A 15,535-nucleotide genomic window follows, 5' to 3' on the forward strand; every position below is an offset into this window, starting at 1 on the left:
TTTATATACTATTACGTAATAACCTATAACGCTATATCGTATGACCTTATGACGTATTACGTTATACAGTATTACCTTACAACGTGTAACGTTATATACTATTACGCTATAAAGCAAAACGTTATGTAGTACTACCTTATAACGTATAACGTCATATACAATTACGTACTATAGTATAACGTTATGCAGTATTACGTAAGAACGTAAAAAGCCATGTAGTAATATCTTATAACGTGTAACGTTATGTACTATTACGTAATAACGTATCACGTTATGTACTATTACGTTATAACGTACAACGCTATATAATATTACGTACTACCGTATAACGCTACATACTATTACGTAATAAAGTATGACGTTATGTAGTATTACCTTATAACGTATAACGTCATCTACTATTACGTACTATAGTATAACGTTATATACTATTACGTAATGACGTATAACGTTATATATTATTACGTAATAACTGATAACGTTATATAATACTACGTAATTACGTATCAAGTTACATACTCTAACGTACTAACGTATAATGTTATGTAGTATTGCCATATAACGTATAACGTTACATAACATTACGTAATAACCTATCACGTTACATACTATCACGTACTAACGTATGACGTTATACAATATTACGTACTAACGTATAACGATATATACTATTACGTTATTACGTATAACGTTATATAATATTACGTAATAACTTATAACGTTATATAATACTACGTAATAACGTATCACGTTACATACTCTAACGTACTAACGTATAACGTTACATACTATTACGTAAAGCGTATCACGTTACATAATATTACGTACTAACGTATGACGTTATACTCTATTACGTAATAACGTGTAGCGTTATATACTATTACGATATAACGCAATACGTTATGTAGTATTACCTTATAACGTATAACGTCATATACTATTACGTACTAACGTATAACGTTATATACTATAACATAATTGCATATAAAGTTATGTAGCATTACCTTATAACGTATAACGTTATATAGTCTTACCATAGAACGTTTAACGTCTTATACTATTACGTACTAACGTATAACGTTATAGACTATTACGTAATAACGTATAACGTTATATATTATCACGTAATAACGTGAAAAGCTATGTAGTATTATCTTATAACGTGTAACGTTATATACTATTACGTACTAACGTATAACGTTATATACTATTACGTAATAACGTATAACGTTATATATTATCACGTAATAACGTGAAAAGCTATGTAGTATTATCTTATAACGTGTAACGTTACATACTATTACGTAATAAAGTATAACGTTATATACTATTACGTTATAACGTATAACGTTATTTAGTATTACCTTATAACATATAACATTACATACTATTAGGTAATAAAGTATAACGTTATGTAGTATTACATTAGAACGTATAACGTCATATACTATTACGAACTAACGTATAACGTTATATACTATTACGTAATAACGTATCACGTTAGATACTATTACGCACTAACGTATAACGTTATATACTATTACGTAATAACTCATCACGTTAGATACTATTACGTACTAACGTAAAAAGCTATGTAGTATTATCTTATAACATGTAACGTTATACACTATTACGTAATAACGTGTAACGGTATATACTATTACGCTATAACGAAAAACGTTTTGTAGTATTACCTTATAACGTATAACGTCATATACATTTACGTACTAACGTATAACGTTATATACTATTACATAATTGCATATAAAGTTATGTAGTATTACCTTATAACGTATAACGTTATATAGTCTTACCTTATAACGTATAACGTTACATACTATTACGTAATAAAGTATAACGTTATGCAGTATTACGTAAGAACGTAAAAAGTTATGTAGTATTACCTTATAACGTATAACGTTACATACTATTACGTAATACAGTATAACTTAATGTAGTATTACCTTATAACGTATAACGTCATATACATTTACGTACTAACGTATATCGTTATATACTATTACGTAGTAACGTATAACTTTATATACTATTACGTAACGACGTATAACGCTACATACTATTACGTAACTACGTATAGCGTAATATACTATTACGTAATAACGTATAACTTTATATACTACTACGTAATAACCTATAACGCTATATCGTATGACCTTATGACGTATTACGTTATACAGCATTACCTTACAACGTATAATGTTATATGATATTACGTACTAACGTATGACATTATATACTATTACGTAATAACGTATATCGTTATATACTATTACGTAATGACATATAACTTTATATAGCATTACCTTATAACGTATAACGCTACATACTATTACGTAATAACTTATAACGTTATGCAGTATTACCTTATAACGTATAACGTCAACTACTATTGCGTACTATAGTATAACGTTATATACTATTACGTAATAACGTATAACGTTATATATTATTTCGTAATAACTGATAACGTTATATACTACTACGTAATTACGTATCACGTTACATACTCTAACGTACTAAGGTATAACGTTATGTAGTATTACCTTATAACGTATAACGTTACATACCACTACGTAATAACCTATCACGTTACATACTATTACGTACTAACGTATGACGTTATACACTATTACGTAATAACCTATAACGTTATATACTATTACGTTATTACGTATTACTGTATATACTATTACGTAATAACCTATAACGCTATATCGTATGACATTATGACGTATTACGTTATACAGTATTACCTTACAACGTGTAACGTTATATACTATTACGCTATAACGCAAAACGTTATGTTGTATTACCTTATAACGTATAACGTCATATACAATTACGTACTATAGTATAACGTTATGCAGTATTACGTAAGAACGTAAAAAGCTATGTAGTATTATCTTATAACGTGTAACGTTATGTACTATTACGTAATAACGTATCACGTTATATACTATTACGTTATAACGTACAACGCTATATAATATAACGTACTACCGTATAACGCTACATACTATTACGTAATAACTTATAACGTTATGCAGTATTACCTTATAACGTATAACGTCAACTACTATTACGTACTATAATATAACGTTATATACTATTGCGTAATAACGTATAACGTTATATATTATCACGCAATAACGTAAAAAGCTATGTAGTATTATCTTATAACATGTAACGTTATATACTATTACGTAATAACGTATAACTTTATGTGGTATTACCTTCGAAGGTATAACGTAATATACTATTACGTACTATAATATAACGTTATATACTATTGCGTAACAACGTATAACGTTATATATTATCACGCAATAACGTAAAAAGCTATGTAGTATTACCTTATAACGTGTAACGTTATGTACTATTACGTAATAACGTATCACGTTATATACTATTACGTTATAACGTATAACGTTAGTTAGTATTACCTTATAACGTATAACGTTATATACTATTACGTACTAACGTGTAGCGTTATATACTATAATGTAATAACGTTTAACTTTATATACAATTACCTAATAACGTATAAAGTTATATACTATTACGTTAATACGTATAACGTTATATACTATTACGTAATAACGTAAAAGGCTACGTAGTATTTTCTTATAACGTATAACGTTATATACTATTACGTAATAACGTATCACGTTAGATACTATTACGTACTAATGTGTAACGTTATATACTATTACGCTATAACGCAAAACGTTATGTAGAATTACCATATAATGTGTAAAGTTATATTCTATTACGATATAACTAAAAACGCTATATACTATTACGTACTAACGTATAACGTTATATACTATTATGTGGTAACGTATAACTTTATATACTATCTCGTAACAACGTATAACACTATATACTATTACGTAACAACGAATAACGTTAAATACTATTATGTAATAACATATAACGTTCTGTAGTATTACCTTATAACGTATAACGTCATATACAGGGTGCGCCGTTAGAATTCGGACAGAATTCAATTTGTAGTTCCCACCATATTAGAATTCAGATGTTTGTGCTGATTGACTCTGAAGTTAGTTAAATATGTCAATAAGTCTTCTATAACCTCAAAATGACAGAACTCGTTAAGCAAAACCCGGAATACGATAGAAGAGCGGCGATTATAGAAAGTCTTCGCGCCGGGAGAACGCCGGTCGAAATTATAAAATTCTTTAGCTACCCAAGATCGACGGTATACGACATTGCTAAGAGATACGCAGCCTCAGAGTGGTTCGAGAAGGGTTCTCCTTCTCCGGCGAGAAAAGTTCAGCGTTGTCTCAAGTGAGGGCGACGTCATGCCTCCGCACTTCTTCCAAAAAGGCGAAAGAATCACAAAGGAGGTTTATTTGGAGGTCCTGAAGACAGTAATAAAGCCGTGGATGGAAATTACGGCTTCTGGAAGGCCGTATTTATTTCAACAAGATGGCGCACCTGCTCACACAAGTCATCTTGTTCAAAATTGGCTCTCTGACAATGTGGACATGTTTTGGTCGAAAGATTTCTGGCCTCCTAACAGTCCCGACCTAAACCCATTGGACTATTACGTGTGGGGCGTTATCGAGAGACAAACTAATAAATGCAGGCACCCCAACGTCAACTCCCTACGAGCTGCTATCGAGTCAGAATTCGCGACAATTAAACGCGACCAGTTGAAGTCAGCGTGCTCGCGCTTTAGAGCAAGAATAGAGCAGGTCATAGAGGCAGAGGGTGGTTACATAGAATAAAAGTTCTCAGCAAGGACCCTTTAAATGAGATATAACAACATTTTCATGTGTTTTTGTGTATTGACTTAAATAAACAACTTTCTGCACAAAACTTCTTTTGTCCGGATTCTAACGGCGCACCCTGTATTATTACGTGTTATAGTATAACATTATATACTATTACATAATAACGTATCACGTTAGATACTATTACGTACCAACGTGTAACATTATATACTACTACACTATAACGCAAAATGTTATGTAGTATTACCTTATAACGTATAACGGTATATACTATTACGTACTTACGTATAACGATATATACTATTACGTTACGACGTATAACGTTTTATACTATTACGTAATAACGTACAACGTTATGTAGTGTTACCTTATAACGTCTAATGTTATACACTATTACGTAATAACGTATAACGTTATGTGGTATTACCTTCTAAGGTATAACGTAATATACAATTACGAACTAACGTATAACGTTATATCCTATTGCCTTAAAACGTACAACCTTATATTTTATTATGTACTAACGTATTACGTTATATACTATTACGTAATAACGTATAACGATATATACTATTACGTAATAACGTAAAAGGCTACGAAGTATTAGCTTGAAACGTATAACGTTATATACTATTACGTACTAACGTATAACGATATATACTATTACGTTATAACGTATAACTTTATATACTAATACGTAATAACGTACAACGTTATGTAATATTACCTTATAACGTATAACGTCATATACTATTACGTACTCACGTATAACGATATATACTATTACGTTATAACGTATAACTTTATATACTAATACGTAATAACGTACAACGTTATGTAATATTACCTTATAACGTATAACGTCATATACTATTACGTACTCACGTATAACGTTATATACTATTACGTAATAGCATATAACATTATGTAGTATAATCTTATAACGTATAACGGTATATACTATTTCGTGATAACGTATCACTTTACATACTATTACGTACTAACTTATAACGTTGTACACTATTATGTAATAACGCATAACGTTATATACTATTACTCTATGACGTACAACGTTATGTAGTATTATCTTATAACGTATAACGTTATATACTATTACGTCATTGCATATAAAGTTATGTAGTATTACCTTATAACGTATAACGTTATATAGTCTTACCTTAGAACGTATAACGTTATATACTATTACGTACCAACGTATAACGTTATATACTATTACGTACCAACGTATAACGTTATATACTATTATGTAATAACGTATAACGTTATATAACATTACGTAATAATGTAAAACGCTATGTAATATTATCTTATAACGTATAACGTTATATACTATTACGTAATACCGTATCACGTTATATACTATTACGTTATAACGTATAACGTTATATAATATTACGTAATTACGTATAACGTTATATACTATTACACTATGTCTTACAACGTTATGTAGTATTACCTTATACCGTATAATGTTATATACTATTACGTATTAACGTGTAACGTTATATACTATTACGTAATTGCATATAAAGTTATGTAGTATTACTGTTACGTCGGCTGACTCTCTACCTGAGCCGGCCCTCACATCGCGGACGGATGGCAGCCAGATGCCCGCACACCCTTATCGCGTACTCTTGAAGACACTCGCAGCCTGACTATAAATCTCAGAAAACTCTGGCGAAAGTCTTTCATCGCAAACAAGAGCTTTTCCACGAAAGCGTTTTCTAAGGTTTCTGGTTAGCGTCTGGAAAAAAAGTGAACGCTAAGTGTTCACACGTGCGATGCCTCCTTCTCCCAACTTTCCATCGAGGGTGGCTAATACCCTTCCTAGTCCATCGATAATCTTACTAAACAATAGAAACAATTTCTATTACCCTCACTTCTCCAACCAAAAACTGTCATTAACAAATCAGATGATTCCGTGCGTTAGACACACCCTTCCTTAGCTCACCTCCGACACAGCATCGTCACGATCAAGTCAGTTCGTCTTCGTCCTCAAATCAGTCAATACGTCTACAACTATCGCTCAGTCCAGCAAACTCACTGAGAAGCATCGTAAAGTCGCAATCTAACATTCTAACCGATCAGTCGCAGTCGAAAACTCTCTGTACGGTCGCGTCCAAATTAATCACATTGTATAAGATCTAACTCGAACATTCTAGTGGTAACTTCCGACACTATTTAAACCGATATCTTATATAAACTGTAAGTGTTATTCTGATATAAATATATATATTTATTCTACAACCGTAGAATAAGTTGCATTCATTGAATCATCCCGGTTATCCTAAACGAAACGCGGTGAGCGACCATTTCGCGGCGTCGATTAGCCGAATCGTAGCGAGAATTTACGACTCTCGCTGACGCGTTTCCTCGCGACCGCGTCTCTCCGCGAACGGTCGCAACATCTGGTCCTTCGAGCCGGATTACGTGTCAGTGAAAAGGTGGACTTATCAGTGACCATACAGTGCCACGTGAATCCATCTTAATTGGCGGAAGCGTTACCACTCCAGCGAGGTCAGGCGCATCACCTTCGAAGAGGTACAACCCGTTGGTCGAGGAACGCAACCACGCAACCTCCCGCCGCAGCGGGACAATCAGCAACATCGCAAGTACAACCATTTCGACTTCACTACCATTGTGTTACCTTCGGGAAGGATCACCTTCCTCGCGAAGCGCACATCAACCACAGTCCGCTGCATAGTGACAAGCGATATCTTGCCGCCGGAACAACTTCGGTCTCATACCGCAACTCTAAGGTAAGCCCAATCAAAGTATCGAAATCAGCAATGGCGCCCAATCTGGAAGAGCGCACAAAACTGTTGATACTAAAACGAAAAGAATTAGAGGCAGTTCGCGCAATACTCGTCAGTTATGAGGAAGGGACCCCTATCTACGCCATCCAACGTAGTTTGAAAGAGTTAGAGATAGAATTCGCATCATTCAAAAAGAATCAGTGTGACCTAGACGATAGGGAAGAAGGCCCAACACAGCAGGATCGCGTGAATTTACAACGGACATTCTATACTATCTTCGGGCACGCGTCGGCCATCATTAACACCGCAACGAAACAATCAGAGCCGACGATCCGAGGTCCGACTTCGAACATTTCCTCGCCGGAACCCGTCGAGTTGCCAAAAATTCAGTTACCCACGTTTTCGGGTGCTTACGAGGACTGGCCAGGTTTCGCGAATCAATTTCGTTACACGGTTCACGACAACCCGCGAATCGACGACTGCAAACGTTTGACGTATCTTCGATCCTGTTTAACGGGCGCAGCGGCGCTCACCATATCATCTTTGAATAACGTAGCAACCAATTATTCCGCCGCGTGGGAAATACTAGAGAAAAGGTATAACAGGCCAGAGAAAATCGTGCAGAGACACCTGCAAGAGATATTCAACACAGGCCTCGCATCACGCACAGCACACCTAGACTTGCAATCCTACGCGACCAAACTAGAATCGCATTACAAGGCTTTAGAATCTCTCGGACATTTGACTGCAGACTCCGTGCTATTGTATCTATGCACCTTTAGATTAGACCGGGAGACCGATCTCATCTGGAAGGATAAAACACAACACACACCGTTCCCCACATTCACAGAATTCCTCAATTTCTTGAACGATCGGTGTCGAATCATCGAACCCCCAAGGACGACGCGCCAGCCACGCGGGCAGGCATTTGTCACATCACAATCGTCATCAATTTGTCCAATGTGTAGCGGACCGCACAAGATCTGGACCTGTAGAACCTTTAGAACGAAAACCATCGAAGAGCGCATCAGGGCCGCCGAAGAAATATCGGCATGCACCAATTGTCTGATGACAGAACATGCACTCCCACAGTGTTCCGCCGGATCCTGTCGCATTTGCAGACAACGTCATCACACCCTTCTACATAGATCCGATGCTCAAACTGCGGATCGAACCAATTCCAGCAACGGAGAGCCCGCGACGACACCCCCAGGCAAAAGCAGAAGTCCTTTGAAACATCCAACTAGTACATCACCAAATCAATCGTACCCTAGTCCAGTATCCGATATCCAACAACAAATCACACAATGACAACCACAGACCGACGCGACTCGGAAAACCGAATCACTGCTCATAGACTTGGTCACCACACTACCCAACGACCTGTTAATATCTGCACGCATCAACATATTAAACGATAGAGCTCAACCAGTTCGCTGCCGAGCATTGTTAGACACCGGTGCCAGTATGAATTTCATTACCGAACGTCTTGCAAACTCTTTAGGACTTCCGCAACAGAAGTGTTCCATCTCAATCAAAACCCTCGATGTTTTATCAACGACGTCAAATCGTTTTATTACAGCCACGATCACATCCACTAACGGAACCTACCAACGCACCTTAACATTTCTCATCGTACCAACAATTTCGACATCCATCCCGGATCAACCCATAGACCGATCAACAATCCCAATACCCAAGAATATCCATCTTGCCGATCCAACATTCCATGTACCATCCCCAATCGATATTTTGCTGAGCTCAGGGCTCACCATTGCATCACTATGTGTCGGCCAAATCAACCTTAATCCGCCAACAGGCCCCGACCTCCGTTTACAAAAAACACACTTCGGGTGGGTCATCGGGGGGAGCCCGGTCTTCCCGTCAGCGGCCAGGGCATTTCACACCTTCACGGCAGATCTTGAAACGGATCTTACTCGCTTTTGGGAACTCGACGAGGGACCACAAACAAAACACGTGTCAGAAGCGGATCGACGATGCGAGGAACACTTTCAAGCGCACGTCCAACGCACCAGCGAAGGGCGATACATCGTCGCACTCCCGTTTAACGACAAACTTTCCTCACTCGGATCAACTAAAACAATGGCGATGAAACGACTCGCCTCTCTCCAGCGCCAATTCCAACGAGATCAGAAATTCGAAGCAGCATATCGGGCGGTAATTCAGGAATACGTGGAATTAGGGCACATGACGACAATCGCATCACATCACCAATCAGCCGATGAACACTATCTGCCACATCACGGCGTAATCAAGGACTCGAGCACATCTACGAAGCTCCGCGGCGTGTTCGACGGATCTGCACCGAGCACCACCGGAGTTTCTTTGAACGACACCCTTCACACAGGACCGAAGTTACAAGAGGACTTGTTCGATATTCTCTTGAGATTCCGCTCTCATCAGTATGTTCTCACGGGTGATATCGAGAAGATGTATCGACAATTTCTCGTACGCCCGGAAGATCGTAAGTATCAGAAAATTTTGTGGCGCAATTCGAACGGTGAAATCGAAACTTATCAACTCAACACCATCACGTTCGGACTGTCGGCCGCACCCTACCTAGCTATCCGATGTCTCAAACAATTGGCAGACGATGAAGGACATCGATTTCCGCGAGCTTCGTCAGTCTTGCAGCAGGATTTCTACGTCGACGACGCCCTTACCGGGGCTGACACGATGAGCGAGGCGTTGTCAATCCGAACAGAACTCACCGAACTTCTCCAACTGGCCGGCCTGAAAATCAGAAAATGGGCATCCAACAACCGCGAACTACTCAACGGACTATCGGACCACGACATAAACCAAAACCTACAATTGGGTGAGTCCCAACCATTAAAAACACTTGGAGTTTTTTGGAGGTCCTTCGATGATTCAATCCTTTACTCGGTCGCCGCCATGGCCAATATCCCTCACGTTACCAAACGATCGATCAGCTCCGTAATCGCTAGGATTTATGATCCTTTAGGACTGCTCGCGCCAGTAATTGTTCGAGCAAAAATGTTACTCCAGAGAGTCTGGGCACTGAAGGTCGATTGGGATGAATCACTTCCCGCAGATTTCCATTCCGAATGGAGCCGCTATTATTCCCAATTAGCGCTCCTGAACAATATCTCGTTCCAACGCAAGGCAATAATCGGATCCGCAAAAGAAATCGAAATGCATGGTTTCTGCGATGCAAGCGAGAAAGCATACGGAGCTTGCGTTTATCTACGAACCGTTAATCCTGACGGCCACGTGCAAGTCCAGCTTTTAGCTGCAAAATCAAGGGTAGCTCCGCTCAAGTCCCAAACCATTCCTCGGCTTGAATTGAGCGGAGCCCTTCTTCTTACGTCCCTGATGTCTACCATACAGCAGGCTCTATCGCGCAATGTGTCTCGAGCCGTCTACTGGACCGACTCCACCATCGTCCTCCACTGGATAAGCACGTCTCCTCACACACTGAAAACATTTGTTGCCAACCGAATCTCCGAAATCCAGACTAGAACTAGTTCGCGCGATTGGCGCCATGTTCCGACCAACGACAATCCCGCGGATCTAATCTCGCGAGGACAAACACCTGAGGAATTTCTACGCCCGACTATTTGGCAACACGGTCCTGAATGGCTCCAACTGTCTGAAGAACACTGGCCGACATGTACACTGCCACCACAAACGGAATTACCGGAACAAAAACGAGCAACCTGTATGTCCGCAACCCCCGCCGATCATGAATTTCTAGAAAGGTATTCATCTTGGCCTAAGTTGATCAGGATCATCGCTCGCTGTCTCCGTTGGAAACATAAGCATAATCCGACTACACCCATAACGGCAACTGAATTAAATACAGCCCACAACAAGATCATCAAACTATTGCAAGGCATCTATTTTTCCGCAGAAATACGTGCGCTCCAGAAGGATCGAGACGCAACAATAAAAGGAAAGCTCACGCGACTCAACCCGTTCATAGATAAGGAAGGCATCTTACGCGTAGGCGGCCGACTTAGTCATTCACTGATACCTTTTCCTCAAAAACATCCTATAATCTTGCCTAAGTCATATGTTACAGCACGCATTATCGATCATGCACACAACGTCCACATGCACGCAGGAACACAAGCTACGCTGTACGCCGTACGACGAAGATACTGGCCCATCGACGGTCGAAGTCAAGTTTGGCATACGATCAAGAGCTGCGTCCGTTGCTGCCGCGCTCATCCACCGCCGGTGGATTACATTATGGGTGATTTACCTGAGGCGAGAGTGACCGAGTCACGCCCATTCACGAACGTCGGCGTCGACTACTGCGGACCATTCCATATCAAGGATAGGAGAGATCGCAACCGCCGCCAGGTCAAGGTATATGTTGCCATCTTTGTATGCTTAGCGGTTAAGGCGGTGCATATCGAACTCGTCGGCGATCTCACTAGCGAGGCCTTCATCGCCACACTCCGAAGGTTCATCGCTCGACGCGGGTTTTGCTCTACCATCCATTCCGACAACGGCACAAACTTTGTTGGCGCGAACAACGAATTACGTGAGCTTCACGATCTCCTACGATCGGACGATCATAATTCCAAGGTGGCCTCATTTCTGTCAGATAAGCACATTGAATGGCATTTTATTCCCCCTCATACCCCGCACTTCGGCGGACTCTGGGAAGCAGCGGTAAAGTCATTTAAACGTCATCTCAAACGCGTAATCGGCAACGAGTTACTCACCTTCGAACAGTTCAACACCCTCATTATTGAGATCGAGGCAATCCTCAACTCACGACCGTTAACTGCGATATCCTCCGATCCGAACGATCTCCTAGTCCTCACTCCCGGCCATTTCATCATCGGCGATTCACTAATGAGTTTACGGGAGCGAGATTTCAGAGACGTCCCTTCCAATCGGCTCTCCAGATGGCAACATCTTCAGCAGATCAGGCAACATTTTTGGAATCGCTGGCATAAGGAATATTAGAACGAATTGAGCAACCGCAGCAAAAGGAACAAGGGTGGGCACAGCATCCAGGAAGGCGAAATCGTCATCCTCAGAGAGGACAATGTGCCCTCTATGCAGTGGCCTCTGGGACGAGTTATCAAGGTCCATCCAAACGGCGAAAAACATCGTGGATCGAGGCATCAAAAGACTTGTCCCACTGCCAATCCAGCCTGACTTCGAGGAATCCGGACAATCAGCAGTTGAGACGAGGGGGCATTAGGATCCAAACCAACGCCGCGACACCCAACGTTCATTATCTACCAAGGATCATCACTGGGAGAACGCGATTCGGGCGGCTCATCGGGGGGAGCCCAGCCTCCCAATCAACTACAAAACCCCGCGTCGTGTCAGACGAATCAGCATCAAGCAACACTGGAGTTCCGTTCAACGCTACCTCTTGGATCAAGCTGGTCCACTACATTCCAGGACCGAGACGGTCCACGATCATCCAAGGACACTTCCTGGGTCGATAATCACAACCGCAAGTTTCCGTACAACCACAAGGATCACGACGGTCGAGACTCCAACGATTCCCGAACAGGACATAAACAACAAACTTGTCAAATTATCACAACTCTGTTATTTTTCCAGATATAATCTGGACTCTCCGAATGGAACAGCATCAATTCATCAGCCTCGGAATCAACCACTGCAAACCACTTTATGTCAACGAGCAAAAGGATCGGAACCGCCACAAAATCCAGAGTCATCGCTCTTGGACAGGGATGCCCCATCCAACTGTCTTCAGCTGGCATCATGCGGATGGCACCACTACCGAGCAGATCAACACCAGATGACTCCGACCTAATCAGTAGCAACGCGGTCTAATGCGAGATCCACCTCATCAAATCAATCACATCATTTTGATCGGTACCCTCTCAACGGGGGGAGGATGTTACGTCGGCTGACTCTCTACCTGAGCCGGCCCTCACATCGCGGACGGATGGCAGCCAGATGCCCGCACACCCTTATCGCGTACTCTTGAAAACACTCGCAGCCTGACTATAAATCTCAGAAAACTCTGGCGAAAGTCTTTCATCGCAAACAAGGGGTTTTCCACGAAAGCGTTTTCTAAGGTTTCTGGCTAGCGTCTGGAAAACACGCGAACGCTAAGTGTTCACACGTGCGACGCCTCCTACTCCCAAATTTCCATCGAGGGTGGCTAATACCCTTCCTAGTCCATCGATAGTCTTACTAACCAATAGAAACAATTTCTATTACCTTCACTTCTCCAACCAAAAACTGTCATCAACAAATCAGATGATTCCGTGCGTTAGACAGGCCCTTCCTTAGCTCACCTCCGACACAGCATCGTCACGATCAAGTCAGTTCGTCTTCGTCCTCAAATCAGTCAATACGTCTACAACTATCGCTCAGTCCAGCAAACTCACTGAGAAGCATCGTAAAGTCGCAATCTAACATTCTAACCGATCAGTCGCAGTCGAAAACTCTCTGTACGGTCGCGTCCAAACTAAGCACATTGTATAAGATCTAACTCGAACATTCTAGTGGTAACTTCCGACACTGTTTAAACCGATATCTTATATAAACTGTAAGTGTTACTCTGATATACATATATATATTTATTCTACAACCGTAGAATAAGTTGCATTCATTGAATCATCCCGGTTATCCTAAACGAAACGCGGGGAGCGACCATTTCGCGGCGTCGATTAGCTGAATCGTAGCGAGAATTTACGACTCTCGCTGACGCGTTTCCTGGCGTCTCTCCGCGAACGGTCGCAACAATTACCTTATAACGTATAACGTTATATAGTCTTACCTTAGAACGTATAACGTTATATACGATTACGTACCAACGTATAACATTATATACTATTACGTAATAACGTATAACGTTATATACTATTACGTAGTAATGTAAAACGCTATGTAGTATTATCTTATAACGTATAACGTTATATACTATTGCGTTATAACGTATCACGTTGGATACTATTACATACTAACGTGTAACATTATATACTATTACGCTATAACGCAAAACGATATGTAGTATTACCTTATAACGTATAACGTTACATACTATTACGTAATAAAGTGTAACGTTATGTAGTATTACCTTATAACGTATAACGCCATATACAATTACGTATTAACGTGTAACGTTATATACTATTACGTAATTGCATATAAAGTTATGTAGTATTACCATATAACGTATAACGTTATATACTATTACGTAATAACGTATAACGTTATATATTATTACGTAATAACGTGTCACGTTACATACTCTAACGTACAAACGTATAAGGTTATGTAATATTACCTTATAACGTATAACGTTACATACTATTAGGTAATAAGGTATACCGTTATGTAGTATTACATTAAAACGTACAACGTCATATAGTATTACGTACGAACGTATAACGTTATATATTATTACGTAATAACGTAAAAAATTATGTAGTATTATCTTATAACGTGTAAAGTTATATACTATTACGTTATAACGTATAACGTCATATACTATTACGTACTATAGTATAACGTTATATACTATTACGTACTATAGTATAACGTTATATACTATTACGTAATAACGTATAACATTATGTAGTATTACCTTACAACGTATAACGTCATATACTATTACGTACTATAGTATAACGATATATTCTATTACGAACTATAGTATAACGTTATATATTATTACGTAATAACGTAAAAAGTTATGTAGTATTGGCTTATAACGTGTAACGTTATGTACTATTACGTAATAACGTATCACGTTATATACTATTACGTATTAACGTGTAACGTTATATACTATTAAGTTATTGCATATAAAGTTATGTAGTATTACCTTATAGCGTATAACGTTACATACTATTAGGTAATAAAGTATACCGTTATGTAGTATTACATTAAAACGTACAGCGTCATATAGTATTACGTACCAACGTATAACGTTATATATTTTTACGTAATAACGTATACAGTTATGTAGTATTGTCTTATAAC

The 15,535-nt window shown here is 39.2% G+C and overlaps 2 protein-coding genes across 2 annotated transcripts; both read left to right on the forward strand.

The window, feature by feature from the left end:
* The first annotated feature begins 7,591 nt into the window (after nucleotides 1–7,591).
* On the forward strand, nucleotides 7,592–8,869 carry LOC132915912 (uncharacterized). The gene has a single exon (XM_060975677.1). It carries the CDS (start codon nucleotides 7,592–7,594, stop codon nucleotides 8,867–8,869), a length of 1,278 nt encoding a protein of 425 aa, XP_060831660.1.
* A 156-nt stretch (nucleotides 8,870–9,025) lies between these two features.
* LOC132915913 (uncharacterized) lies at nucleotides 9,026–13,352 on the forward strand. The gene is made up of 2 exons (XM_060975678.1): nucleotides 9,026–12,486; nucleotides 13,136–13,352. The coding sequence occupies exons 1-2, from the start codon at nucleotides 9,026–9,028 to the stop codon at nucleotides 13,350–13,352; spliced, it is 3,678 nt and encodes a 1,225-aa protein (XP_060831661.1).
* The last annotated feature ends 2,183 nt before the right edge of the window (nucleotides 13,353–15,535 follow it).

Source organism: Bombus pascuorum, unplaced genomic scaffold, assembly GCF_905332965.1.
Source record: "Bombus pascuorum unplaced genomic scaffold, iyBomPasc1.1, whole genome shotgun sequence".
NCBI lineage: Eukaryota > Metazoa > Arthropoda > Insecta > Hymenoptera > Apidae > Bombus > Bombus pascuorum.

Coding starts and splice junctions, on each gene's coding strand:
- LOC132915912 (XM_060975677.1), top strand. CDS start 7,592: ATGGCGCCCAATCTGGAAGAGCGCACAAAACTGTTGATACTAAAACGA.
- LOC132915913 (XM_060975678.1), top strand. CDS start 9,026: ATGAATTTCATTACCGAACGTCTTGCAAACTCTTTAGGACTTCCGCAA. Junction 12,487..13,135: donor CAACATCTTCAGCAGATCAG/GCAACATTTTTG, acceptor TTATTTTTCCAG/ATATAATCTGGACTCTCCGA.